This window comes from Drosophila suzukii, chromosome 3, assembly GCF_043229965.1.
Source record: "Drosophila suzukii chromosome 3, CBGP_Dsuzu_IsoJpt1.0, whole genome shotgun sequence".
Classification (NCBI taxonomy): Eukaryota; Metazoa; Arthropoda; class Insecta; order Diptera; family Drosophilidae; genus Drosophila; species Drosophila suzukii.
The window spans coordinates 14,735,726-14,758,510 of NC_092082.1; the positions used below are offsets into that span (position 1 = coordinate 14,735,726).

A 22,785-nucleotide genomic window follows, 5' to 3' on the forward strand; every position below is an offset into this window, starting at 1 on the left:
GCTAAAAATAAAATAAACGAAGTGTTAATATAAATAAAAATAGAACTACCCAACTTAATTTTAAAAAAAGGATTCAAGTTTGTGTAAACGATAAAGAAAACTGATAATTTCAACGAACGATTTTCTTATAATTTCCAAAAAGGTGTTTTAAATGAGTTAATATATTAAAACAAAATTCTAATTTACAGTGATCGAGTAAAAAATTCTTTTTTGGTTCGCCTTAGTATGTTTTTCATTAAACTTTTTAATAATAATTACTCAATAGTTATGAGTCATATTTCTTATCTATCCAGAACCATAGGTTAATTAAAAAATTAAATATTTTTGTTTTGAATGTACGTTTATTGCAAATACATCTGATAAATAAATGATTAGGACTAGGCTTACAACTAAGGAGTGTCTATGATCTAGTATGGTGGCGGTTGGTACTGCTGCTGGCCCATCATGTTTTGGCGCTGGAGCTGAGCCACCAGGTTGGGCGTCTGTTGCTGGTTCATGCTCTGCTGCTGCGGCACCATTCCGCCACCACCGCCTCCACCAACGGCTCCGCCGGCCTGCTGCGGCCCGGATCCCATTCCCCCGCCGGCGCCACCACCCATGCCCTGCATCTGCATCATTTGCTGGTGCCTTAGCTGCTGTTGTTGTTGCTGCTGCTGTTGCTGGAACTGTTGCTGGGTGTTCAAGACGCCCGGTTTGCCGCCTCCCGCCGACTGCTGACGGGCGTAGGGTGGAACCTGACCGACCACCCCTCCGGGTCCCGGGCCCATCATGTTTGACATGGTTACGTTGGGCGCCTGGTTCATGTACTGATTCCGGTTTCCGGCCATCATTCCTCCGGGCACAACGCGTTGCTGCTGTTGTTGCTGCTGCTGCTGGGCAGCTGCGGCCACCGCCATGAAGTCGGGATTGTTGCGATTCGCCTGTTGCATCTGCGGATTGAAGTTTCCCATCATGTTGGCCTGCTGCTGTTGCTGCTGATTGGGCGCCATGCCCACACCAACTCCAACACCAACGCCAACGCCTGCTCCGCCGCCCTGTTGCTGCATGCCCTGCTGCTGTTGTTGCTGCTGCTGCTGGTACTGATTCTGGAAGTTCTGGAACTGGACCTGCTGTTGGGGTTGCTGTTGCGGCTGTTGTTGCATCATTCCCTGTTGGGGCATGCCTCCCATGCCCATGTTGGGGTTGTTGCCAGCGCCGCCAACGCCCACGCCGACACCAACTCCGACTCCAACTCCCACTCCATTGCCTCCCTGAGCACCACCGGTCTGCATCATTTGGTTCGCGTTCGGATTGACCATGCCCACCATGTTCTGTGGCATCTGCTGCTGCATCATTGGGTTCTGCGGCATGCCCTGGCCTCCCATGTTCATTTGATTCATCTGGTTGGGCGCCATGCCGGGTCGCATGTTGCCGCCGCGCATGAACTGCTGTTGTTGCTGCTGGTTGGGATTCATCTGTTGCTGTTGGGCGTTCTGCTGCTGCTGCTGTTGCAGGGCATTGAAGGCGGCCACCGACTGAGGATTCTGTTGGGCATTCATTTGTTGCTGTCGCATCTGGTTGGGATTCATCTGCTGCTGGGGACCCGGCTGTTGTTGGGACGGCTGGGGTTGCTGCTGCATCGGGTTGAAACCGCCACCGGGCCCCTGTTGCGCCTGCTGCTGCTGCTGGAACGGCTGCCGCTGACGGAGCATCTGGGACAGGGCCTGCTTGGAGTTGGCATTCAGCGGCGGCCTTTCGATACGATTTGCTGAAATAATGGTTGACAAGGATTACCCACTGGATTCCCTTGAAATCCTTATAGTCCGACTTACATTGCATATTCTGCTGGTGCGGAGCGTACTGGTTGTGGTACGGCTGTGGCGGTTGCTGCTGCTGCGGGGCATTGTGCCACTGCTGCTGCTGGCCCGGCATGCCTTGTGGTCCGGCTCCACCGCCTCCCGGTCCCTGCTGCATAAAGTTCATCTGGGGATTCTGCTGCCCGTTGCCACCACCCACATTTAGCTGCTGTTGCAGCGGATTGTTGCCCATTTGCTGCATCTGCTGCTGTTGCTGCAACATGGCGTTCTGCTGCATCATGTTGTTCGGATTGGGTGCAAACTGCTGCATGTTCATCTGCGGAAGAGTTCGATTTAGTTCAAGGTCAAATTCGAGGAATTAGAAAGAATGGTTTGATACCTAAAAAGGCTACGAAAATCTGAATTTCCAATTTAAAACTTTTGAATTTTACTGCCATTATTTTTTTATAATTGGTTGCTTTGATTTCTTGTTAAAAAACTACCAAATGCAGTACAGCATTAAATCATTTGTAAATCATCGATTCTTATAGGTGTATAAAGTTCCCTTTCTTACCGGCATATTCATTGGCATCTGATTCATTGGATTCGGCTGCATCTGCTGCTGTTGCATGTGTTGCTGCTGCTGTTGTTGCTGCTGCTGCTGCAATTGCTGCTGTTGAACATTTTGTGGCTGCTGGGGCTGTGGCGCCAGCTGAGGCTGCTGTTGTTGAGTGTTGACGACGGGCGGAGTCTTTGGGTTCTTGGGCTTGCGCTTTCGCGTGGTCGTTCCCTTGCCGCGGCCCCTTCCAGTGCCACCCGGGCCGGCGCTTGGCGACTGATCCACCGAGGAAGGCGTGTCCGCCTTCATTTCATCCTTCTGCGAAGGAAAAACAATGTGTTTAGGAACGATCAAATAATAACAATGCAGCAACGTACTACGAAAATTTTCTCAGGCACGGGTTCAATGTCCTCGGGCGGCAGCGGCAAAGGCTCATAGTAGTAGCTACTGGGCTTGACCAGACTGTGAGTGTGGTACTTCAGATTGCGATGAGCTTCCTCGTAGGTAAGAGGCTTTCTCTCCAGCTTCACTGCCCCGAACCACACCCACGAAAGGGGCGCCGGGTTCTTGTGTCCTTCTAATATGTCCCACACGCTTATGCGCTGCTTGTCCGATATGCGCAGTTGCTTCTTGTCCATGTCGCAGATCTTGTTCCCCTTAGTGTCCATTCCAGCGTGCTCACAGGCTATCACCTAAGCCAAGAAATCAAAATTAGTTTCCGAACTGAATCAGTGCTGTGACCACAACTACTTACTTCGGTGGGCTGCTTGTACAGCGGCAGAAGCTGCCGGATGACCCGAATGGAGGCGTTGTTCTTTTCTCCAATTTCCTTCTTCAGCTTCTTCATCAGGTTCATGTAGTGCCTCTCATCATCAGAGACCAGCGTCGAATGCACCAGGGTGGCCAGCATGTCCACCACGGTGGTGAAGAGCTCACGATTGCAGCTCAGATCCACTACGCCCTGGCAAACCAGTTGAGCCAGGAGAATGGCCCAGTCTGTGGTAGGGGTGCTGTTCTTCTGGATGGCCTCGAACATGCCGCCCACCAGCGAGAAGCGCAACTGCAGAGCATCAAGGATCTCTTCACGTGCCTGTGGCTCATCAATACCACCGATTGTGTCCAGCTGAAAATCAAAATACATAAGAGGATTAGTTGAAGTCTGCCAGTTAAAAGATCGAACACTTACCTCGGCAAAGGATTGCAGACATTGTGAAAGCTGGGCGTAGAGGGAAACCAGTAAGTTCTCCTTATACTCGTCCTGACCCTTTAGACAAGTGAGGATGAGGCCCAGGAATGGTTGGTAGTTGAGTGGCATCTTCTTGTTGCGTGCCGCCACGCCTCCCAGGCCATAGCTGTTGCTACTGTGACAACTGTTGCTCTTCTCGCGCTCGTCGCCGCTGCCCGAGCTATTGCAATCTGACTTGGGCACTTTGGAGAAGTAGTTCATGCTCTCAAGCACCTGACCGGCAACTCGCAGAATCCTGCCCTGAACTGCCGGTGTCAGTTTGGCGATTAGTGGAGCCACCAGCCAGGTGGACGGTTTGGGCTTGTGTGTCGCCTTCAGAGCGCCCGGTAAGACTACCTCCTCCATGTGGAAGACGTCGATGGCCGCGCGGGCCACCGTGTCAAGCCAGACATTCAACTCCGCGTTGTTGCTCAGCGATTGGCGGTACATGAGCTGCAGGTCCAGCCAAGAGATACGCAGTGTCCATTGTCCCAGATTCTCCAGAATGCGCACTATCATCGAGCGTTGGTCCAGCTCGGATATTATGTTGAATTCGGCCTCTGGATAGCAGATCATGTGCAGAACCCGCTGTGCCTGCTTGGCAGTCAGCATCTCGTCGATTATCATGTCGCACAGCTGCTCTGCATTCTTCAGGCACCTTTCCAAGACGTGCTCCTGGGCGCAGATCTGTTTGAGCACCGCCTGGGCGAACTCCAGCAGTGATATCTGCTCAATTCCTCCAACCGACGGCTGTTGCAAAGCTTCCGGTTCGCTCGTTAAACTACTGCCCAACTGGAGATCGCTCGTGCCCAAGATCTGGCTTAGGTCAGCCGGTCTCTGTTCGTTGCTTTTTGGCGTGCTACCCGGATGAACAGGAGTATTGAAGCCACTCCGCTTGCCGCTTCCAAAAGCTCCGCCCAATCCACCGGAGGATGATCCGCTGCCAGCAGCTATTGGAGTCTTAAGTGCTGCATTGTCCACGACAATGAGAATGGCCTTGAGCACGGCCAGCACGGCTGCTATGGGTATGGTCTTGTGGGCGCCCACGAGTAGGTGACGATCGCAGCTCAATCGTATGCTAAAGTCGTTGCCAACGGCGTGGAGCGGATTTGGGGACGTGCTCACAGAGTACATGCCCGGCTGTGGAATCTCCAGGGTCTTGAACAGCTTCAGCACTAGGTGGCAAGTAAGTCGAGCACCCGCCTCCGCGTCCACGCTCAATTCAGCTCCACCAGCGCTTACGGACCGGGCCAATGTGGGCAGGGCGAACTTACTTACGAAGTCCGCTAGCGAGAAGCAGTGCCTGGCCACCAGAATACACACGAATACGGCAAGGGCGTTGTGGGTCTTGCCCTGTCCAATGTCCACTTGTCCGCCCAGGTGTGGATACCGCGGACTCTTACTGCCGCTGCACAGGCTCTGCAAGGCGTAAATCCACTCCTCGGACAGGACGTTGCAGCTGGCGGTCAGCTCGGCACATGCCAGAGCCACATCGTTTAGTCGCTCGTTGTCCGTCTCTCGACATACGGCAATCAAGGCGTTGGACACGAAGCTGTACACGTTTGCCGGCGACTCGTGCAGCGTTCCCAACCAGTGAGGATCCAGTTTACCACCGCGACGTGGTGCCATAAACAGCTCCTGCAGCAACTGCGGATTGTAGCCTTGAGGGGGTAGGCTAATAAAAGAATCTTGTAAGTTTGGTTCTTAATTTAGAATAAATGCGATCTAAACTCACCCGAGCTGTTCTGGAGTATTGAAAATATCCTTAAAACGCTTGATGCACTGCAGTTGCTGGTAGTACTCCGTGGACTGCTCCTTGCCCTGCAGCAAGACGCAGGACTCATGAAGATCACTCAGGTAGGCGATGATACAACGCTCTGCAGAGGAGCACTCGCTCGGATTGGCTACGTGACGAATTGTGCGACAGACTCCCTCAAAAACAGAAAGCGTCTGTTCCGGCGAAAGAAGCAGGCAACTGTGGTAGCGGCGCAGGATGCTTACAATGTAGAGAGCCAACGAGGTCGTGTAACTTCGCACCAGGTTTGACTTTTTCAGCTGCAACTGGTGCTCCACCTCTGGCAACTCCTTCAGTAGACTATCGCACAGCTCCAGCAGACTGTAGATATTGAGAGCCAGCTCCATCAGGTCAAACAGGAATGCTACGTGCTCCTGCACCGGTAGGTAGTTGTTGTTTCCCAAGGCGAAACCGTTCAGCTGCTCCAGGACATTGGCCGCACACTGGGCGGTGACCACGTGCTGGTCAAAATAGGCCATCTGCTGGCACTTGGACGTGGTGGCTTCGAAATTGAACTCGTTGCGTGAGTGCTTCTTCACATGACCGGCAGCGGCTACATCGATGCTAAACTTCTTAGTAAAGAGCTTGCCAATCTCCTTGGACATTTTCTTGACGGCGTGTTTTTTTTCATCCCGCTCCTTACCCACTCCGAACAGCAGAATGTAACGCTGGTTGCTTTCGCTACTGTAGCTGCTCATACTGGGATCGTCCTGGGGGATGGGAAAGTGCTTGGTGTAAACGTAGTGCCGCGATATGCTACCGCCAGTGCTGGTTTCCCCATCGCCAGGAGGACCGATCTTGGGACTGTCGGGCGCCTCGTGATGTTGGCCCTTTTCCTTAATGTTCTGTACCAGTTTGTCAAGATCATCGTCCACATTCGAATCGTCGAACTCGTGCTTAAAGTCAAGGCCCGCGCCGAATCCGTCATCATCGAATCCGTGCGACGTCGTCGGCGGTGGAGCCGGAGGTGGGGGAGATGTTTTCGTGGCTGTCGTTCCCGATTTGATCACCAGCACAGACTCTAGCAACAGATCTCCCCGAGATATCAGCGTATGCATGTAGGCGTTGTGCGAAAAGACATCATGTCGTATCAAGGCGCTGAATAGCTGGACAAGATTGGTGAATTCGGTGCGCTGCTGGGTGCTGCTCACGTGCTCATCCAAAACGGGAGCGTCGTGGTCGAGGAAGTGCATCAAGACGTGCTGGAACACAGGCAGACCATCGATCAAGCCAGCGCCCGACGCTAGCGAGTCCTTGTCATCCTTATCACTGGATTGTTGATCTGCCGGCGTGCTGGTCACGTCGATCTGGCGTTTGTCGAGTAGAATGGCCACCACCATGGCCCTGTGCTCGCCCCAGCGCTGCCCAGACACAGCCCACTCGCACAAGATGCGCACCGTGTCCTTGTCCTGCTTCGGTTCGTATGCTGGTCGCGGTTCCAGCTGATCCTCCTCCCGTCGACGACTGGCGCTTGGGTTGGGAAAAATATGGGCGTATAGCGTGTCGATGCTGTTGTTGTGTTCCATCCGATCGAAGCAGTGCGTGTCCAGGTGGTCCAGTGTGGCCAGCACACTGGTGTAGTGATTCTTGCCGGCACTCAGCCACTTGGCGGCGAACCAGCGCTGCTCAGCATGCTGTGTACGCAACACAATATCCGACTCGGCGGAACGCAGTTGTCGCCGGATCTCCTGGTTGGTTCGCGGACAGCGCGTGGGCATCGGCAGGACAGAGGGCGCCAGCGGAAGATGGTCCAACGGACTGCCCAACAGCGAGGATGGTGCTCGGTGAGCCGCTATTCCGCTCCAGACCAGAGCAGTGGGGCACTCGATGGTGATGATCTGCAGAATCGTGCTCAAATACAGCACGATGTCCCGGTGATGCGGACAACTCATCTGCTCCTGCAGTGCCAGCTCGTAGGGATCCTGTTGCAACTTTTGCTCGTCCAGATCTTTTATGGCCTGCTGCTCCACCACAGTGTTGAGGAGTTGAGCCAATTTCTTGGACACTATGTAGGCCATCTTCCGGCAAAGGCGCTCTGACTGGACAAAGTCATGCATATACTGAAGGGCAAAGCTGAGTACCAGCTTTTTCAGCGGTTCGTCGAAGCTCGCCTGGGTACGCATCTTGTCCAACAGGTCGAGGATCCAGTTTAGAAATTCCTGACGGTCCAACAGGGACTCTTCGTACATGTACTTGCTCAGTTGATGACAGTACTTCCAGTACTTGAGCGCGTTACGGCTGTCTTCAAACTGGCTCCCTATCCCGGAAATTGTAGAGCCTGGCGGCACTGCAGCTCCTGCGCCAGCGGCTCCTCCAACTACTGAAGATCCGGGTCCACCTACCACTCCACCAAGACTCCCCGTCGCCGGCAATACACTGCCAGAACCCACAGGCTGGCCGGGTGCTCCTTGTTGGCCATTCGCTGGACTGTGGATCGGGGGCAAGGGACTGGCCATGCTGGGCACGGGGATTACGTTCGTTGGAGCACTGCTGCTGGCCACGGAGTTAATAGAGCTGCCGCCAGAAGTTCCATTGCTGCCGGAACCATTTCCGGAGGCAGTCAGGCTTCCCGAAGTGCTACCATTCGAAGAGGACTTGTCGTGGCCTGAAAGAAAATATTTGTATCAACAAGACAAAGAAATCTGAACGATTGCACTTACTCTGCTGATAGTACTCTTGCAGCTTGGGCAGCAGCTCCTTCATGAACTTGATCATGTTGCCGGTCCACTCGGCGGCCGGGTCGTAGATACTGCGCTTCTTGTTTTTGGACTCTGTGAAGCTGAGCGTGTAGGCGGCGCTCAGCTTGATGAACCAGGTGGCGCGCTGCATGTTCACCTGGTTCTCGCACAGTGTGATGAAGATCTCCTCCTTTTTGTTGAACGAGGGCGCCCGCTTGGCCAGGCTGAGCAGGGGCTTGTTCCCGGCGAGGTCCTTGAACCAGGCGTCCACGGTGCACTTGCGCCGCGGCGAGACGGGCCAGAAGTTGTCCTTGCAGTTGATCTGCTGCTTCTTGCGCCCCGTGTCCGGTAGGGTCATCAGCTCCTCCTTCTTGGCCAGCACGCCGCTGAAGAAGGCGCTCACCTTGCTGGCGTTCACATTCGAGTTGTGGGCCGTCCCGAATTCATCAGAAAGCGGCGGCGTCGTCGTAAAGCCGTGCTTCACATTCGTGGGCGTCAGCTCGTCCTCGCGCTGCTTCGCGTCCTGCGGATAGATGTCCGGCGGACCCAGGCGGGTGCGCTTCAGCGGACGCTTCTCCTGCAGCATGGACAGCATCTTGGCGGCCCTCTAGTTGCGTTTTCCACACGGGTTTTCTCAGCGAATTTTCTTTTCCAACTTTTTCCAACAAACAACATAAATATTAGTGATGGGACGAAAAAAAAGCGAAACGCGATGAGTCATCGATGGTTCGATAACAGCCCGCGGAACAAGGTGGTCGCGTCAATCGAAGTTTAAACTTGAATCACATGATTGTTCTGATCAACCGATTCCACATGAATAAATAAACTTTTTTTCATCAGGATAAAATACATTTTAAGTATATAGTGAAAAAGTTGAATACATTGTTGTGCAATAACAAAAGAATATCACTCAAAGTGATACGATCACGAATAAAGCTGTATATAAAGATGTATTAATTCAGTTTGGATTTTTGGTAATGTTTAAAGAAACATTCGTTGTGAAACGAACAAGGCCTCAAACAGCTTGGCGATCGAATTCCGGCTCGTCGGCATAAAAGTGATTGCCACTGGTCATTCCATCGCTGCATTCAAAGTTCAGGCAGAGCATTTTTAGGGGAAAGTCGTGAGGCAGCTGAAAAGGGAGGCATGAAATGTCACATAAAATACAGGACTTACTACAGGATTACTCACTCGCTCCATGATGTCATGCCTGATGTCAGTGGCCGCTGCAAAAAGCTCCAGAGGTTGCTGAACCGCTCGGCTGGACAGACTTCCCAGAGTGCCCAGAACAAAGGCGTCTGTGATGCCAAGGCAATAGCAGATGTTTAGATACCGCAGGCGCTCGTTATTAGCCACCAGCAAGGAGAGCTGCGTTTCTCCGATTTCGCGAGCAGACTGCACTGAAAGGCACTCCAATTGTCTCAACTCCGACAAGTGGCGAACGCAGAGATCGTCTCGAGGTTTGCAGACCAGCCATCGGAGCTCCTTCAAAGCACTAATGTACTGCGCCTGCTTCTCGTCAATCCAACGCTTGCGATGCAGGATGAGATACTCCAGCTGCATGGAGCACTGGCTCTTTGCCAGTGCCTTGAAGAGGCGCGTCTTTAGGTCCTCCGGGCAGTATATTTGCAGGTACTTTAGGTTCGCAAACTGCGGCAGGACCAACAGATCTGCCTCGCAGTCGTTGAACGTCAGCTTTTCCAACTGGTGGCAGTTGGTGGCCAGCATCCTGAGATTGCTTGTGATCAGAGAGCGCTTGGCGGTGCGCATCTGGAGGCAACGCAGCTGTCTCATAGGTTTCACAATGGTGGCGAATTCCGAGGCAGTGACCTCGTCGTACAAGCCCAGTTCCACCATCTCGCTGAAGTGACGCACTTCTTGTACTGTCAAGTGGAAAATCGGGATTAAATGGGACTCTACAAAAATTGTTATCCTTACACTCCCTTCGATCGAAGCTTTCCAAGCTAAGGCTTGTTACGCGCGGCAGGTGTATCCTTATGGCCCTGATTAGGTCCTTGCTGGTGCTCTTGTAGTTGCGAACGTGCACTTTCCTGAGAGAACTCATCCTCAGCAGATACGGCTGCGCTCGGGCCACAGTTGCATTGTATATGGAGATCCCCTCCAGTCGGTAGCAGTGCCTGCTGATCAGCGGGAGCAGCTGCAATGGATGGTCATCGTCGAAGTGGGACTCCAGGGTACGGATGCGACCGCCGCACAGCCACAGAAAGGTGTGCCAATCCTCCAGAGTCCTTAGGTTCGTGTCCTTGTCAACGACTTCCTGGAAATGGTGGCGGTGCATGTGGAGAAAGGCGTCCCTGAAGAATCGACAGCACCTCGCCAGGTGCAACTGGTCCTCTAAGCTCAAAAGCTTTAGAATATACAATATAGAACTGGGGTCCAAATCCAGGATATTGGTAATTCGCGCCATTATTAGCTGACTTTGGTCATTGTCCGGAACTGTCACAGTCACCGAGTGACCAGATTAAAAAAGGCAGTCGATTGATTAACGCCCAACATGGATAAATCACCACCAAGTCGGTTAGATTAGTTCTATTTATTTACTAATTGGGTAGCTGACAGTGCTGACAGCTTTTGGCGAAAAAATACGTTTTTGGCGGTAAAAAGCTGTACGCTTAATAAATTGGTTTCTTGGTTATTAAGGATTGAGCTGTGTTTTTGATTTATAATTTAGTTTAGTTTAATAATTGCATTAATAATTGCAGTTTAAACAAACTGCATTCTTCGCTGTTATCAATTTAACTTAAAAAACGGATTCTCTGTTACACAAAAAGAAAACTAAGAATTGACGGGAAAAAAAGCTGTCTGCTCAAAAGCACCGATGTTCTCAGCAATCGATTACCTATCGATTGGCCCCCATGAAGCGCAGCCTACTTTGCTTTGTTGGGGGTGCACAATGCGAATGGCACTCGAAGAAGAAGCAGCAGAGGGAGGAATTTCAACAAATTACCGAGGAAAAAGGCAAGCAACGGGTGAAAAAGGCAGTGTGTGTGCTTTGGCAAGTGCATAACTCCTCACCACACACACGCACACACACCGCAGGCACCGACACAGCAGTACATCGGTCAGGGAGCACACAAAACACCCACACACACGCAACCGAGGCGACCAGGACAGAGAACCCCAGCTTAGATGATGAGCAGCAGAACGCAGGACGCGGACGGTGCCTCGATCAGATTCAGCGACCACACACTGGACAAGGCCACCAAGGCCAAGGTGACGTTGGAAAACTACTACAGTAACCTGGTGACGCAGTATGGCGAGCGGAAGCAGCGCCTGGCGAAGCTGGAAGCGCAGTTGAAGGACGAGAGCCTGTCGGAGGCGCAGCGCCAGGAGAAGCGGCTGCAGCATGCCCAGAAGGAGACGGAGTATCTCCGGCTGAAGCGATTGCGCCTGGGCGTCGAGGATTTTGAGGCGCTGAAAGTCATCGGTCGCGGCGCCTTCGGTGAGGTGCGTCTGGTCCAGAAAAAGGACACGGGACATGTGTACGCCATGAAGGTGCTGCGCAAGGCAGACATGCTCGAGAAGGAGCAGGTGGCCCATGTGCGCGCCGAGCGGGATGTCCTCGTCGAGGCCGATCACCAGTGGGTGGTCAAGATGTACTACAGTTTCCAGGTGAGTGACGAACGTCAGCTGCAACAACAACAATGGCCATAGCGGGTGGGCGGTCGAAAAGGGGGCGGACAGCGCGCATAACAAAAGAATTGTGTTAAAACACGGACAAAAAATCAATAAACCAATACAAGTGCAAGTGCCAAAAGCGCCTTGCCAATCATATGGTCACGTCTCTCTTTCTCTCGCTCTCTCTCTCCGCCTTTGTTGTTGTTTTTCGCAGTTCTCTTTCCTCCACTTCTTCTCGGTGAAAGTTCTTGCTACAGGCGTACCTGCCTAAAGTAAATGCTCATTGGTCACACATTAGATGGTTAGATAACATAAATCTTAAGTGAAAATAAGGACCCATTAGCATTACAGTAGGCTATGAGAAACTCTGTTCAGCTTACATGCAACACACATAAGTATACGCTGTTCTAAGCGTCCCATTGCGTAGGGTAATCCAAAAGGCAAATAAGTCTTCAATAAGATATCTCTCCGCATTCGCAAAGTTTTCTTAGTCAGAAGCATAGGAAGTCGTTCTTATATCTGTCTTGTCAATATCTTTTTAATGGGATTTCCTTGTTCATGTTTTACAGTTGAACCTCAATAAGAAGAGCTTTTTTCACTTAAAAGTTGTATAAATCGAACTTATTTTATTTGTATAATTTTGTTTAATGTATAGCTTATTAATTTTGTGTGTTCCTAACTATGGCAGTTAAAGTAGTTAACAAATCAATCTAATCAGAATTTTTAAGAATTTTAAATAATCAAAATATGAGATATAGATTCATATTTTAAATGCTATGTGGTATAAAAAGACAATATTTTAGGCACCCCTAGTAAGAATTTAATTAGAAACGGATTTTAACCAACTTGTAAACTTAATAGGATCAAGTCAATTTATATTTGATAATGGAGTTCTTGCCTGGTGGTGATATGATGACGCTTTTGATGAAGAAGGACACGCTATCCGAGGAAGGCACACAGTTCTATATCAGTGAGACGGCATTGGCGATCGACTCAATTCACAAACTCGGTTTCATACACAGGGACATCAAGCCCGATAACTTACTGCTGGATGCGCGAGGGCATCTCAAGGTAAGCTGGAGTTCAGATAACTTGGATATGAGTACTAAAAGCCAATTCCAATATTATTTAGCTCTCTGACTTCGGACTTTGCACTGGCTTGAAGAAGTCGCATCGAACAGACTTTTATCGGGATTTGTCGCAGGCGAAACCATCCGATTTCATTGGCACTTGTGCCAGGTAAGAATTAATGGTATTATCAACTTGGGAATACTAATTGGCTTGCTCTATCACGCAGTCCCATGGACTCGAAGCGACGGGCCGAGTCGTGGAAGAGAAACCGACGCGCCCTTGCCTACAGCACGGTGGGAACGCCGGACTATATTGCACCCGAAGTATTCCTGCAGACTGGCTACGGACCCGCCTGCGACTGGTGGTCCCTGGGCGTCATCATGTACGAAATGCTGATGGGCTATCCTCCGTTCTGCTCGGACAATCCCCAGGACACTTATCGCAAGGTGATGAACTGGCGAGAGACGCTGATATTTCCCCCGGAGATTCCCATCTCGGAGGAGGCCAAGGAGACGATCATCAACTTTTGTTGCGAGGCCGATCGCCGGCTGGGTTCCCAGCGCGGTCTCGAGGATCTGAAGTCAGTGCCGTTCTTCCGGGGTGTGGATTGGGAGCACATACGAGAACGTCCCGCGGCCATACCCGTTGAGGTGCGCTCAATCGACGATACGTCCAATTTTGACGAGTTTCCCGATGTGTCGCTGGAGATACGTAAGCATTCTACTAACGGAGAGGCAAGACAGATAGTTTATGATTCCCTATTGCAGCATCGGCACCCATACCGCAGGGCGGTGAGATTGCCAAGGACTGGGTCTTTATCAACTACACGTACAAGCGATTCGAGGTGCGAAATTTGGAGTGAATTCCGAACAGGATTTGGAGCAGGAATCATAGCCAGATCCGGAGCAGGAGCAGAAGCAGCTTGAAGGTTGCCGCACTTTGCCACCCATTTTATCACCACCACAGCCGTCGTCTCTCTAACACCATCACCACCAAGAGCATACTCCACGCTAAACGAAAACCCCAATTTTCCTTTTTGAATGTCTTACCTACATGTGTATTTAAATACTAGCTAACATTTGTGATTCCAAACAAAAAGAAGAATATGATAACGCGAACAAACGATGTATTGTATGTAAAAAAGTTTTGCTTAAAGCGTCACCCGCGCCTCGGGTTAGGTTAAACGCTATACTAATCTCCCCCATGTCCTTCCATTGGCTTTGTTCAGTCCCTATCTTAACCGTTTAAACGTTGTGTTTGTAAACCAGTACCCCATTAAGGACCCATTTGGCAATTCTTTATATATATATATATTGTTTACTTCATTGGGCAGCAGCAAAATACCCATAAATTTATTATTTAGCCAATTGAGAAATGTTATAACTTTTAGGCACGTTAATTATACGTATATGTTTTGTATCGATTTATTATGAAACAAAGTCTTAATACATAGTAAAACCTAAAACCACACAAAACGCAATTGCAAAAACGGATCGAAAATCTATCACACAAATTAGTTACTAATGCCAACAGCAACAAAAGCGAATCTAGACAGCAAAATAAACAACAGTATGTTTAAATATCGGTTTCGTTCTATGTACACATAACCCGCCACCCCACCCACTCCCACGGATACGAATATATATTTAAAAAACCATTCTACTGTAGCTCTTCCCGCTGGAGTTTTAAGTTCCACGTAATTGTGGTTTGAGCAAAAAGTGAGTTATTGAACAAGTTACCGAGTTACCGCTGGCAAGTATAAATTTAATTACATAGCAAACACTCTACCCCGAGCAGTTGCAGAATGCAAACTTAAAATAATTGATAATATACCTATAAATAAATTAAACGAATAAACAAGTTTTAAGAAATTATTTTTGGTAATAGAATACAATAATAGTAAGCATACTGATAATTCGATAATAATGCTACACAGCAACATGAAATGCAATAATAAATGAAACATGTGCATAATAACTAACAATTACAAACGAGTACAGTGGTTCGTTTTATTTTGACCATGTTAAAACATGAACTTAGTACTTACAGCGGTCCTATCCCCATTCCTCAAGGTCCTAGTCATTAGAATCCACATTAAAGTTTAGAAAATTGTCCTACCGCAGAAATTTCATAATCATCACTGAAATGTTCCCAAAGATCAAGCAAAAAACACTTGCTATCAAATTTCAAAAAAAATTTCTATTGGAGTCCTGTCTTTAAAAATCTAACACGGGATTTAGGATATCTAGTGTCTGGATTTTCAATCAATTTGAGAGGAACAATCTTAAATTTTGGTAGGGATGTTTCCAGTAGAGTAACAATCTGAAACTTATTGCACACATAAAATCATTTTGAAAATTGGTGAAATTTACCAATACGGATGGTTACGTAACCGTAAACAGTGGAGTTGGTTACTATTTGAAAAGTAAGCATACCATAAAGTTGTAAGTTGTGTATTTCGATGTTGGGAGAGTAACTATTTCGTTGGTCAGATTGAAGATTCGATGGGTTGGGACCATTTAACTATTAAATTGGTCAATTTTACCCTAAAGTGTTTTGTATCCATACGGTAAACCCTATGATCTTTGGCCTAAATTGTAAAGTACCCAAATTGGCGCCCAAAATGAATGAATAACTAAGCAGGCCTGAGGAAACCAGAAATTAACACGACAAAAAGGTAGGCTTTGTACATTTAAATGTATGTATATATTTTTGTTGATCTTTTCATCTGCACTTCTCTCGCTATCTCTCTATCTGCACTTGCGCTCGATTTTGATTTGTGTTCTGTGTGCCGTGTGAGTGGTTGTTGTTCTGGTTATTTTTGCAGTGTATCTGAACAGCATTGTTTGGTTTTAATTGAATGCAACATCCGAAACCATTACAGACATGAAAATAAAGATTTCAAATTGGTTTGCTCAGGCGGGAGCCTGAAAATCGAAAGTAAATTGCTTTGCATCTGGGAAATGTCGCTTGTGTGTCTTGTGTGTGTGTTTCGGCTGTGGTTTCTCTCTGTGTACGTGACGGGTGTGTGCGTGAATCGGAATATATAGCTAGTTGTTTAAAGATATTATTATATATATATATACTACATATATAAATGTATTAGCATATGGAGACTACAGACTATAAGAATTGTTACATCAGCTGGGGGGCGTAGGCGAAAACTTTACAAACGGGAGAAGGGGGAAAACCCTACGAGACACATTTACACACAGCTAACAAACTGTAAAATTGTTGATTTTCGGTTTTCGATTTTCAGCTATATGTTTACATTTCGGTTCGATTACTGTGCGGGCATATATGTAATTGGAATTCGGATTGCGTTTACTTCGTACTGTGGTTGTTTTTGCTTGTTTGAAATCTTTATTGGATGCTTGTAACGGGCAGTAGTATCCATAAAATTATAATGGTAAAATGTTAAAAGTTTAACTATGCGCTTAGAGTCTAATGAAAAGTGTATACATAGACGAATATGTATGGTAGTTTCAGAATTTTTTATCTTCGCTTAGGTTTTCTCTAGTTGTTTTTTTCACTGTGGGCAATTGTGTGTGTTTTTTATGGGGTGCGGGGAGCTGGGTGACTGTGACTGGATGTTTGGGGTCTCTTGTTAGTTATGCTATGCGCTTTGCAACTATTATTAATTTAATTTAATTTAAATTGAATTACAAGTAATCGGTTTAGTTTTCTTTACTTTCAAATCGTAGCTTAATTAATTCTCTACGCCTTTGCACTTGCTTTGATTTTCGCTTGCTACATTTTTCTCTTTTTTTAATTAATTTTATTTTCGTTTCGCTTGTTTTTGTTTTTTTTTTGCTGGCTTGCCCTACGTTCAATAGTAAAATGTATATATATTTATATAGTTATATGTACGTTAAGAATTACATTAATGTAGGACATAAGTCTAAGAGGATGCAGGCTTGCTAATGGGGACGGGGATTCAGGGTTGTGGGATTGGGATCGGGGTGGGAGTCCGTTCAGTATGGACTTCAGGGGGAACTTTTTATAATCGTATTAATTAGTAGTAAAATTTGTATGTACAATTCGTTACGTTGCTTAGGACTGATCGTCGATCAACAGCATGACCTGTTGCGTTGTCGTTTGTGGACTCCTTGTGCACTCCACCTGGTGAGCATTCCAATCCTTCCGCTGGCAGAACTCAGAACAGTATGGCGTCTTCCGGCACAGTGAGCACTCGGCCAATGCTTCGCGGTTGCAGTTGGCGCACTATTTCAAATTGAAATATTGATTAGTGAGCTGGTAATTAAATATCTTTTAAATCTTAGCAAAAGTATAAAAATCTTTCGAATTTAAAAATTCCAAGCAACAGGAACTTATGAGCTGAAGGCCTTAGCTGCTGGAGCTCTTAATTTAGTTAGTCTATGGTTTTAACTTTAAGCTAGATTTATATAAAAAAAAATACAAAAAAAAAATATATAGCTTCATAGAGTATAAATTTAGTGGCGGAGATCGGAAATTTGTAAAAGTATAGCAGAATTCGTAGTTTTAGTGCTTGAAGTTATAAATACTCTAAGAAATGCCTAGTTTACTTATGATTTAGATGAGATGTAGTTGTTCAAGTAGAATTAAATCATCTTTGTTAAAGAAACAATTTTCGGTTGAAACTAATTTCTTTGATGACTATATTTATAATTTTTCTTGATCTAAATGGGTTTTGTGGTACCTTCTTGGCCGAAATGATCTCGTTGCCGTGCAGAGAGCCGGATATATTCGGGTCATCGATGTCCGCGTGCACCTGAACTCGCATCGCACTGACCGCAGCATCGCGCTCCTTCTGCAGAACCTCGAGGCGGCGCTCGTAAGATTGCTTCATGTCGTTAAGCAGGCGCTTGAAGTCATTGGTCGCCTTGACCATGGTGCAGTAGACGTGTTCGATGTTCTTCATCGATTGACTGGTGTCCAGGACGGCGATGGAGGATCCATCGTTGATGTTCACCACAAACGTTTCCCGTTCGTAGGTGTTGCCCATCTGCGACTGGTCGACCAGCTCGGTGGAGGTGTCCAGGCTGTCGTTAAGTGCTGCCCACGGCTCGTCCTTGGACGTGATGTTCTCCTCCGCCAGGAACATGTTGTTCTCATCCACCACGCTGGCTGTTGCTGCCGCCACAGCGGCGGCCGTCACATCCACACAGTTGTTTGCTCCACTCCCGCTCGTGTTGTTGTTATTGGTATTATTGTTGTTGTTATTACTATGATGGGCATTTCGCTTGCGCTTGGGTCCAGAATCCATGTCGAGATCAGTTTGATTCCGCTTCCGCCGCTTGTAGGGCGTGAAGAGACGGACAGGGCCGGAAGCTAAACAAAATGACCGTGTAAGGGGGTTAAACAAATGTTTGTCATTGGTCAAGAGGTGCACATTGGACTCGGCAAAACAGGATAAGCATAGAGTACTGACTGAATACTTATTCAAAAAGACAATTGCATTTTCTTTTGAGTCTTAAGGGGAGTTCACTTCTCAAAAAGTTTGATAACGGACGTCTTAAATTGATACAAGTGAATTGACACCAAGTAATGAGCTATTCCGAATTAGTAAAAAAAATACATTTGATGTAAAGTGCCTGTTAAAATTCATTTTGAAGTAACGTTATTACTTGTCATCAAGAGCAATCAGTGTTGAATTGCTTTTAATTAACAGACGAGATGTAAACTCGATAGTTTTTGCTAGCAATGCTAACATATCTGTAATTTTAAAACATCCGAATAAAAATTCTAGTTTACTGTATTCCTTTTTAATCGATTTTGATTTGAATATGAAAGATTTGGTATTTAAAAGGGAATTAATAACAAATGTAATTCTAAATTCTATCCAGTTTCACAAATGGTTTTTTATTGGGTAATACATTATATGTTATTCATTAAATGTTATCTAATGTCAAAACCTATTTTTCCAACACTAAGGAGTGTCCTTAAAAGACGGTAATTCACCCTTTCGCATTAGTGAATCGGTATCCCAAAATAAATGACAAATTCTTGTGACAAGCTCTCCGGTTTTGCCCGAGTCTCCTGTACTTGTGATGGCATGGCGGAGCGGATGACCAGATTCAGGTGACCAGAATCCGGTCCGCCATGTCGCAGTATGTAGTAAATGTTGTTCATCTCACCTGACTCACCTGCTTCGTCGTCGCAGCAGACCGTGCAGCTGCAGTTGGTCGCGTGCGGCGTGAGCGTACCTTCGTCGATGAGCGACTGCAGCGACTTGCCGCCATACTTGATGGAGCGCTTCCAATCCTTGCTGGAGCCCCGGCCGCACACGTGCTCGAATTCACTGGGCGTGTGCCACTTATCCTTGTACTTGACGCAGCGTCCACGGCCGCCGGAGCCCAGTTTGCTGCGGTACAGTTCGGCGCAGGTGGTTTTGCAGCGGATCTGGAAGACCTCCATGTGCTGGGTGGACGGGTTTTCCGACCAGCTCGAGGAGCCACCACCCGTTCCACCGCCACCGCCACCGCCACCAACGCCACTCGCTCCACCGGTGGCGTGCTCCAAGGTGGCCAGGCTATCGTGGCTGTTATTGCTCCCGGAGCCATCGTGGTTCAGTCCAATCGTATTGGTGGCGGTCGTATTGGTGCCCGCACTATTGGCGCCACCACCGCCGCCCCCGCCGGGTTGCGTCTGCTGCTGCTGGATGACGATCGTTTTGAGGTCGTTGCCCATGCTGACCGTGCCGCCGGACAGGTAGCCATTGTTGTCGACGCACAGCATCGGCTTGAAGTGGGGCAGCTGGTCGGGCGTGATCACATTGAAGGTGGTGCCGGTTATCATCGATCCGATGGGCAGGGATACGGGCACCGAAACCACACCGCCTCCGCCCGTTCCGCTCGTACCGCCGCTGGCGCCGCCGCTGCCGCTGTTGTCGTTGGAGGAGGATGTGACCATGCGAACCTTGGTGTCCAACTGCATTACCATAGCGCACATATTACCACGTTCGTCACATGTATGTGGGTGAATGTCCAGCAGCCAATTGGTAACGTTTGCGATTTATTTCGATGCGATTTGCACAGGAATCGAGGAAGAAAATTCGAATGTAAGTAAACAACACAGCATGGGAAAAATGAAAATCGGTATACACAACATTTGTGCGCCACAAATGCGGTGGGTGGAGGTGGTTGTGGGGGGCGGCGGGACGAGAGGGGGGTGGCTGTGTGGCCCAGTGGGTCGCATGGAGCGTTCGTAGGGCGCAAGTTGCGCCACCCCCAGGCCACCCAACCGCCCAACCACCCACCACCCACTTTCCACAACTGCGCAGAGCGAAGCGGAGCGGTTTTCGAGCCAGATTCTATTTCGGATTCAGATTCAGATGTAGAACCTGAACCACACACGGTCTGGAACCAAAACCACCCCGCCAAAGCCAAGAGCCAAACACGGGAAATGGAAAAGGCGCCTCGTTTGTTGCTCATTTCCATTTGGTTTACCCTACCTGATGGTGATGATGATGATGGTGATGGCCCGGGCTTTCTAATATCACCTCTTCTTTCACAACATCATCGGCCAGCGCGGCCAGATCTTTCCTGTTCAGGTGCAGCTCAGTGGAGGAGTCGACCTGTTCCATATTATTGTTATGCCAATCCCAGTTCACTTTCACTTATTCTTCGGGCCAATGTTAATGCGCTTGAATTGTTCATCGAATTGCAACTTGCAATTGGATACGATATATCTTATTCGACGTCTGACGACGGACGGGACGGTCTGTTGTGTTGTTGTTGCTGCTGCTACTGCTGCTGCCGCCCGCGATGCCCGTTTTTTCCCGCGCTCACCACTCACATGCGAATTGCGCGTTGGTCGCTTTCTCGTTGCATTGCCCTATTTACAGCTCTTGGTTCATTGCAAATTACATTTTTTAAACCTAAACTTTACTAAAATTCGTCTCCAAAAGTTGATATCCTCCTCTTCTTCCTCATGATAACTAGAGTTGTCATGCGCGTTGCACTATCGCCTGCTATCGACGCCTATCGATAGGCGCGCTTCGTGCTTGCTGGCCTTGTCCCACCTCTGGATTTCGTAATTCGAAAGTTTAACTGATATCTGTGGGTTTTTATTTGGATATTTTTTTTAAATTAAAAACTGAAGTAGGATACTCTTTTACGGTTTGACTTAGCCTCAAGTTACTTTTCAAAAGAAATCTGAAGTAAGCGAGCTCATACCATTAACTATTAACATTTTTTGGTGAATTTTCTTTCATTAAACAACATTTCTTTTAAATATGAGAATTTTCATTAGTTAATTAACATTTAAAAACGAATTGTTATATTTGTTGTATGCCGATGACTCATCTCTAGCATCGATACTTTATTGGAGAAGTAAACAGTAAACGGTCTTACTAATAATAAAATGGTAAAAACTGGTAACGATATGGTGCTGAGCAGCTTTTGATAAAAACGCAATCTTTTCAGGCCGATGTGGATGTCTTTATCAGTAACTACACCCTAGTGGATCCCGAAATCTATCAGCTATGGATCGAAGGATTCTCTTGTATGTCAACTGCTCGAGATTGCCACCTGATTGCCCTCAAAGTGACTCCTACGATTTGCCTTTTCAGCCAGCGAGGCCGTGTCCTATCTGAAACAGAAGGGCTTCGGCCATTCAATGGGGGCTCCCAGCGACCTGATTGCATCCGATGTCCTGGACCACTACCGCACCTATTCCCTGATTGAGCTCTATCTGAATGCACCCACAAAGCTGATGGAACAATCCTGCTTCCAGCTGGAGCCACATATGCGTGACCTAATCACCGAGAAGTATTACTCCATCGATGATGTGGTGGCGCGCGAAATACTCGGAAAGAAGCTGACATCCCGCTACCGCAAGGATCTAGACGAGGTGGCTGAAAAGACGTGCGTCAAGCTGAAGTCGGTTCGGTGGGAAGATTGGGCATTAAATATATGGAAGGTCTGATATATTTGATATCCCTTAACAGGCGACAGTTTGACAACGTAAAACGCATATTCAAGTCCGTGGAGGAGATGCCCGGCACGCTGACTAACAATATAAAGCAACATTTCTTCATATCCACCGATCTGGCCAAGTATAAATCTTACATTTGTTCCATCACCCACATAATTAACCATTTAAATGTTGTAGAAAGTATGCCTGCATTGTTTTCCTGGCATGTCTACGTTTTGAAACCACAAAAAAGAAGCTGCAATATCTCAGTTTCAGCGATTTGTTGACTTGCTCCCATGCTATAATGATCTACTGGACCTACACTTACCAGGCATGACTAAATTCATTAAATTCCTTGCGGTACTAACTGATTGATTGCAGCACACTGGACCGGAATATTATGACACCGAAATGGATAAAGAGTTCCTGTTGGATTTGCGGGAATTGCGCTGTCTACTGGATAAGGAAAAGGAAATAAAGCAGTAAGAATGACTTATACTGTCAAGGACTTCTTAAATTTATATAGTCTTTGTCCTTAGCCTTGTCTGCATGCGCCTCAAACCCGTTCTTCTAGAGCGCGCCTTTCACGAGCTAGATGGCAATTTTAGGTAAATACCTTTCTCCAAAGAATCTCAACACTTAGTAATAAAATTCTGCCTATTTTATAGATCCTACTGGCGAGCTTTGATCACAATTGCCTGCAATTTGCACAGGAATCGGGAGCTACGCGATCTGTTCGTCGATCTCTGTGAAAAACTGATTGATCCTTGGCGGCAGAATGGCTGGAATCGCGAGCAAGTGAATAAGTTCCTTGCTTCCATAACGCAAAGCGTCTTGGATCTTGAGATATCTAGGTGGGATCTTGTCAAGAGAGTTTGTTGTTCTTAATGAACCATATATTTTTTGCAGAGACCAGGAGACTCGATGTCTTTGGGATCGTTACATGCAGGTCATAACGTTATGCTTGGATAAAATGTATCACATTTGAGCTGTGATTGAAATTAGGAACAACTTTAAATAGTACTTTTTAGTTTTGTGTTAATTTTTGTTAATTTTTATATATGACATGCCATTGTGTAATACCCAAATATAACAAAAAAGATCATATTAAATAATACAAGTTAATTTAATATAACGGAATATTT

The 22,785-nt window shown here is 47.5% G+C and overlaps 5 protein-coding genes across 8 annotated transcripts; 2 read left to right on the forward strand and 3 right to left on the reverse strand.

Annotated features, from left to right (window-relative positions):
* Positions 1–7: 7 nt before the first annotated feature.
* Fibp (acidic fibroblast growth factor intracellular-binding protein) lies at positions 8–22,681 on the forward strand. 2 transcript variants are annotated; one of them, XM_070995928.1, is made up of 9 exons: positions 8–14; positions 21,150–21,229; positions 21,297–21,615; positions 21,675–21,782; positions 21,839–21,971; positions 22,022–22,122; positions 22,180–22,248; positions 22,309–22,494; positions 22,550–22,681. In XM_070995928.1, coding segments are annotated over exons 1-9 (1,077 nt in total). In that variant the 5' UTR covers positions 8–12; the 3' UTR covers positions 22,629–22,681. The 2 variants fall into 2 exon arrangements, with proteins under 2 accessions (XP_070852029.1, XP_016924618.1); XM_017069129.4 differs by lacking the exon at positions 8–14 and adding an exon at positions 21,074–21,091 and having other exon boundaries at positions 21,151–21,229.
* kto (mediator complex subunit kohtalo) lies at positions 322–8,712 on the reverse strand. Of its 2 annotated transcripts, XM_036814986.3 has the most exons (8): positions 8,015–8,712; positions 5,295–7,959; positions 3,521–5,234; positions 3,089–3,457; positions 2,712–3,026; positions 2,350–2,652; positions 1,812–2,112; positions 322–1,747 (listed from the first exon to the last, which is right to left on the reverse strand). In XM_036814986.3, the coding sequence occupies exons 1-8, from the start codon at positions 8,625–8,627 to the stop codon at positions 408–410; spliced, it is 7,620 nt and encodes a 2,539-aa protein (XP_036670881.3). In that variant the 5' UTR covers positions 8,628–8,712; the 3' UTR covers positions 322–407. The 2 variants fall into 2 exon arrangements, with proteins under 2 accessions (XP_036670881.3, XP_016924734.4); XM_017069245.4 differs by lacking the exons at positions 2,350–2,652; positions 2,712–3,026; positions 3,089–3,457; ... (1 more) ...; positions 5,295–7,959; positions 8,015–8,712 and adding an exon at positions 2,176–2,252.
* On the reverse strand, positions 8,861–10,608 carry LOC108005845 (uncharacterized). The gene is made up of 3 exons (XM_017069196.4): positions 9,971–10,608; positions 9,224–9,915; positions 8,861–9,164 (listed from the first exon to the last, which is right to left on the reverse strand). The coding sequence occupies exons 1-3, from the start codon at positions 10,458–10,460 to the stop codon at positions 9,048–9,050; spliced, it is 1,299 nt and encodes a 432-aa protein (XP_016924685.4). The 5' UTR covers positions 10,461–10,608; the 3' UTR covers positions 8,861–9,047.
* trc (Serine/threonine-protein kinase tricornered) lies at positions 10,952–14,322 on the forward strand. Its single transcript, XM_017069192.4, has 5 exons — positions 10,952–11,665; positions 12,533–12,742; positions 12,804–12,910; positions 12,969–13,453; positions 13,510–14,322. The coding sequence occupies exons 1-5, from the start codon at positions 11,183–11,185 to the stop codon at positions 13,602–13,604; spliced, it is 1,380 nt and encodes a 459-aa protein (XP_016924681.2). The 5' UTR covers positions 10,952–11,182; the 3' UTR covers positions 13,605–14,322.
* Positions 16,536–20,660, reverse strand: Deaf1 (deformed epidermal autoregulatory factor 1). Of its 2 annotated transcripts, none has more exons than XM_017069191.4 (4): positions 20,178–20,660; positions 18,871–19,654; positions 17,424–18,055; positions 16,536–16,966 (listed from the first exon to the last, which is right to left on the reverse strand). In XM_017069191.4, the coding sequence occupies exons 1-4, from the start codon at positions 20,307–20,309 to the stop codon at positions 16,796–16,798; spliced, it is 1,719 nt and encodes a 572-aa protein (XP_016924680.2). In that variant the 5' UTR covers positions 20,310–20,660; the 3' UTR covers positions 16,536–16,795. The 2 variants fall into 2 exon arrangements, with proteins under 2 accessions (XP_016924680.2, XP_016924679.2); XM_017069190.4 differs by having other exon boundaries at positions 18,862–19,654; positions 20,178–20,658.
* Positions 22,682–22,785: the final 104 nt, after the last annotated feature.

What these genes read in the sequence shown, in the direction of transcription:
- Fibp (XM_070995928.1), top strand. An exon ending in ATATCCACCGATCTGGCCAA is followed by an intron (nt 21,783 to 21,838) that starts GTATAAATCTTA and finishes TAAATGTTGTAG; the next exon opens with AAAGTATGCCTGCATTGTTT. An exon ending in ACTGGACCTACACTTACCAG is followed by an intron (nt 21,972 to 22,021) that starts GCATGACTAAAT and finishes GATTGATTGCAG; the next exon opens with CACACTGGACCGGAATATTA.
- kto (XM_036814986.3), bottom strand. Translation starts at nt 8,627, where the DNA reads ATGCTGTCCATGCTGCAGGAGAAGCGTCCGCTGAAGCGCACCCGCCTG. An exon ending in GCAAGAGTACTATCAGCAGA is followed by an intron (nt 7,960 to 8,014) that starts GTAAGTGCAATC and finishes ATTTTCTTTCAG; the next exon opens with GCCACGACAAGTCCTCTTCG. An exon ending in TGCCTGAGAAAATTTTCGTA is followed by an intron (nt 2,653 to 2,711) that starts GTACGTTGCTGC and finishes TTTCCTTCGCAG; the next exon opens with AAGGATGAAATGAAGGCGGA.
- LOC108005845 (XM_017069196.4), bottom strand. Translation starts at nt 10,460, where the DNA reads ATGGCGCGAATTACCAATATCCTGGATTTGGACCCCAGTTCTATATTG. An exon ending in AAGCTTCGATCGAAGGGAGT is followed by an intron (nt 9,916 to 9,970) that starts GTAAGGATAACA and finishes TCCACTTGACAG; the next exon opens with TACAAGAAGTGCGTCACTTC. An exon ending in GGCATGACATCATGGAGCGA is followed by an intron (nt 9,165 to 9,223) that starts GTGAGTAATCCT and finishes CTCCCTTTTCAG; the next exon opens with CTGCCTCACGACTTTCCCCT.
- trc (XM_017069192.4), top strand. Translation starts at nt 11,183, where the DNA reads ATGATGAGCAGCAGAACGCAGGACGCGGACGGTGCCTCGATCAGATTC. An exon ending in AGATGTACTACAGTTTCCAG is followed by an intron (nt 11,666 to 12,532) that starts GTGAGTGACGAA and finishes TAAACTTAATAG; the next exon opens with GATCAAGTCAATTTATATTT. An exon ending in ATGCGCGAGGGCATCTCAAG is followed by an intron (nt 12,743 to 12,803) that starts GTAAGCTGGAGT and finishes AATATTATTTAG; the next exon opens with CTCTCTGACTTCGGACTTTG.
- Deaf1 (XM_017069190.4), bottom strand. Translation starts at nt 20,309, where the DNA reads ATGGAACAGGTCGACTCCTCCACTGAGCTGCACCTGAACAGGAAAGAT. An exon ending in CGACGAAGCAGGTGAGTCAG is followed by an intron (nt 18,056 to 18,861) that starts GTGAGATGAACA and finishes CATTTTGTTTAG; the next exon opens with CTTCCGGCCCTGTCCGTCTC. An exon ending in AGATCATTTCGGCCAAGAAG is followed by an intron (nt 16,967 to 17,423) that starts GTACCACAAAAC and finishes AATTTGAAATAG; the next exon opens with TGCGCCAACTGCAACCGCGA.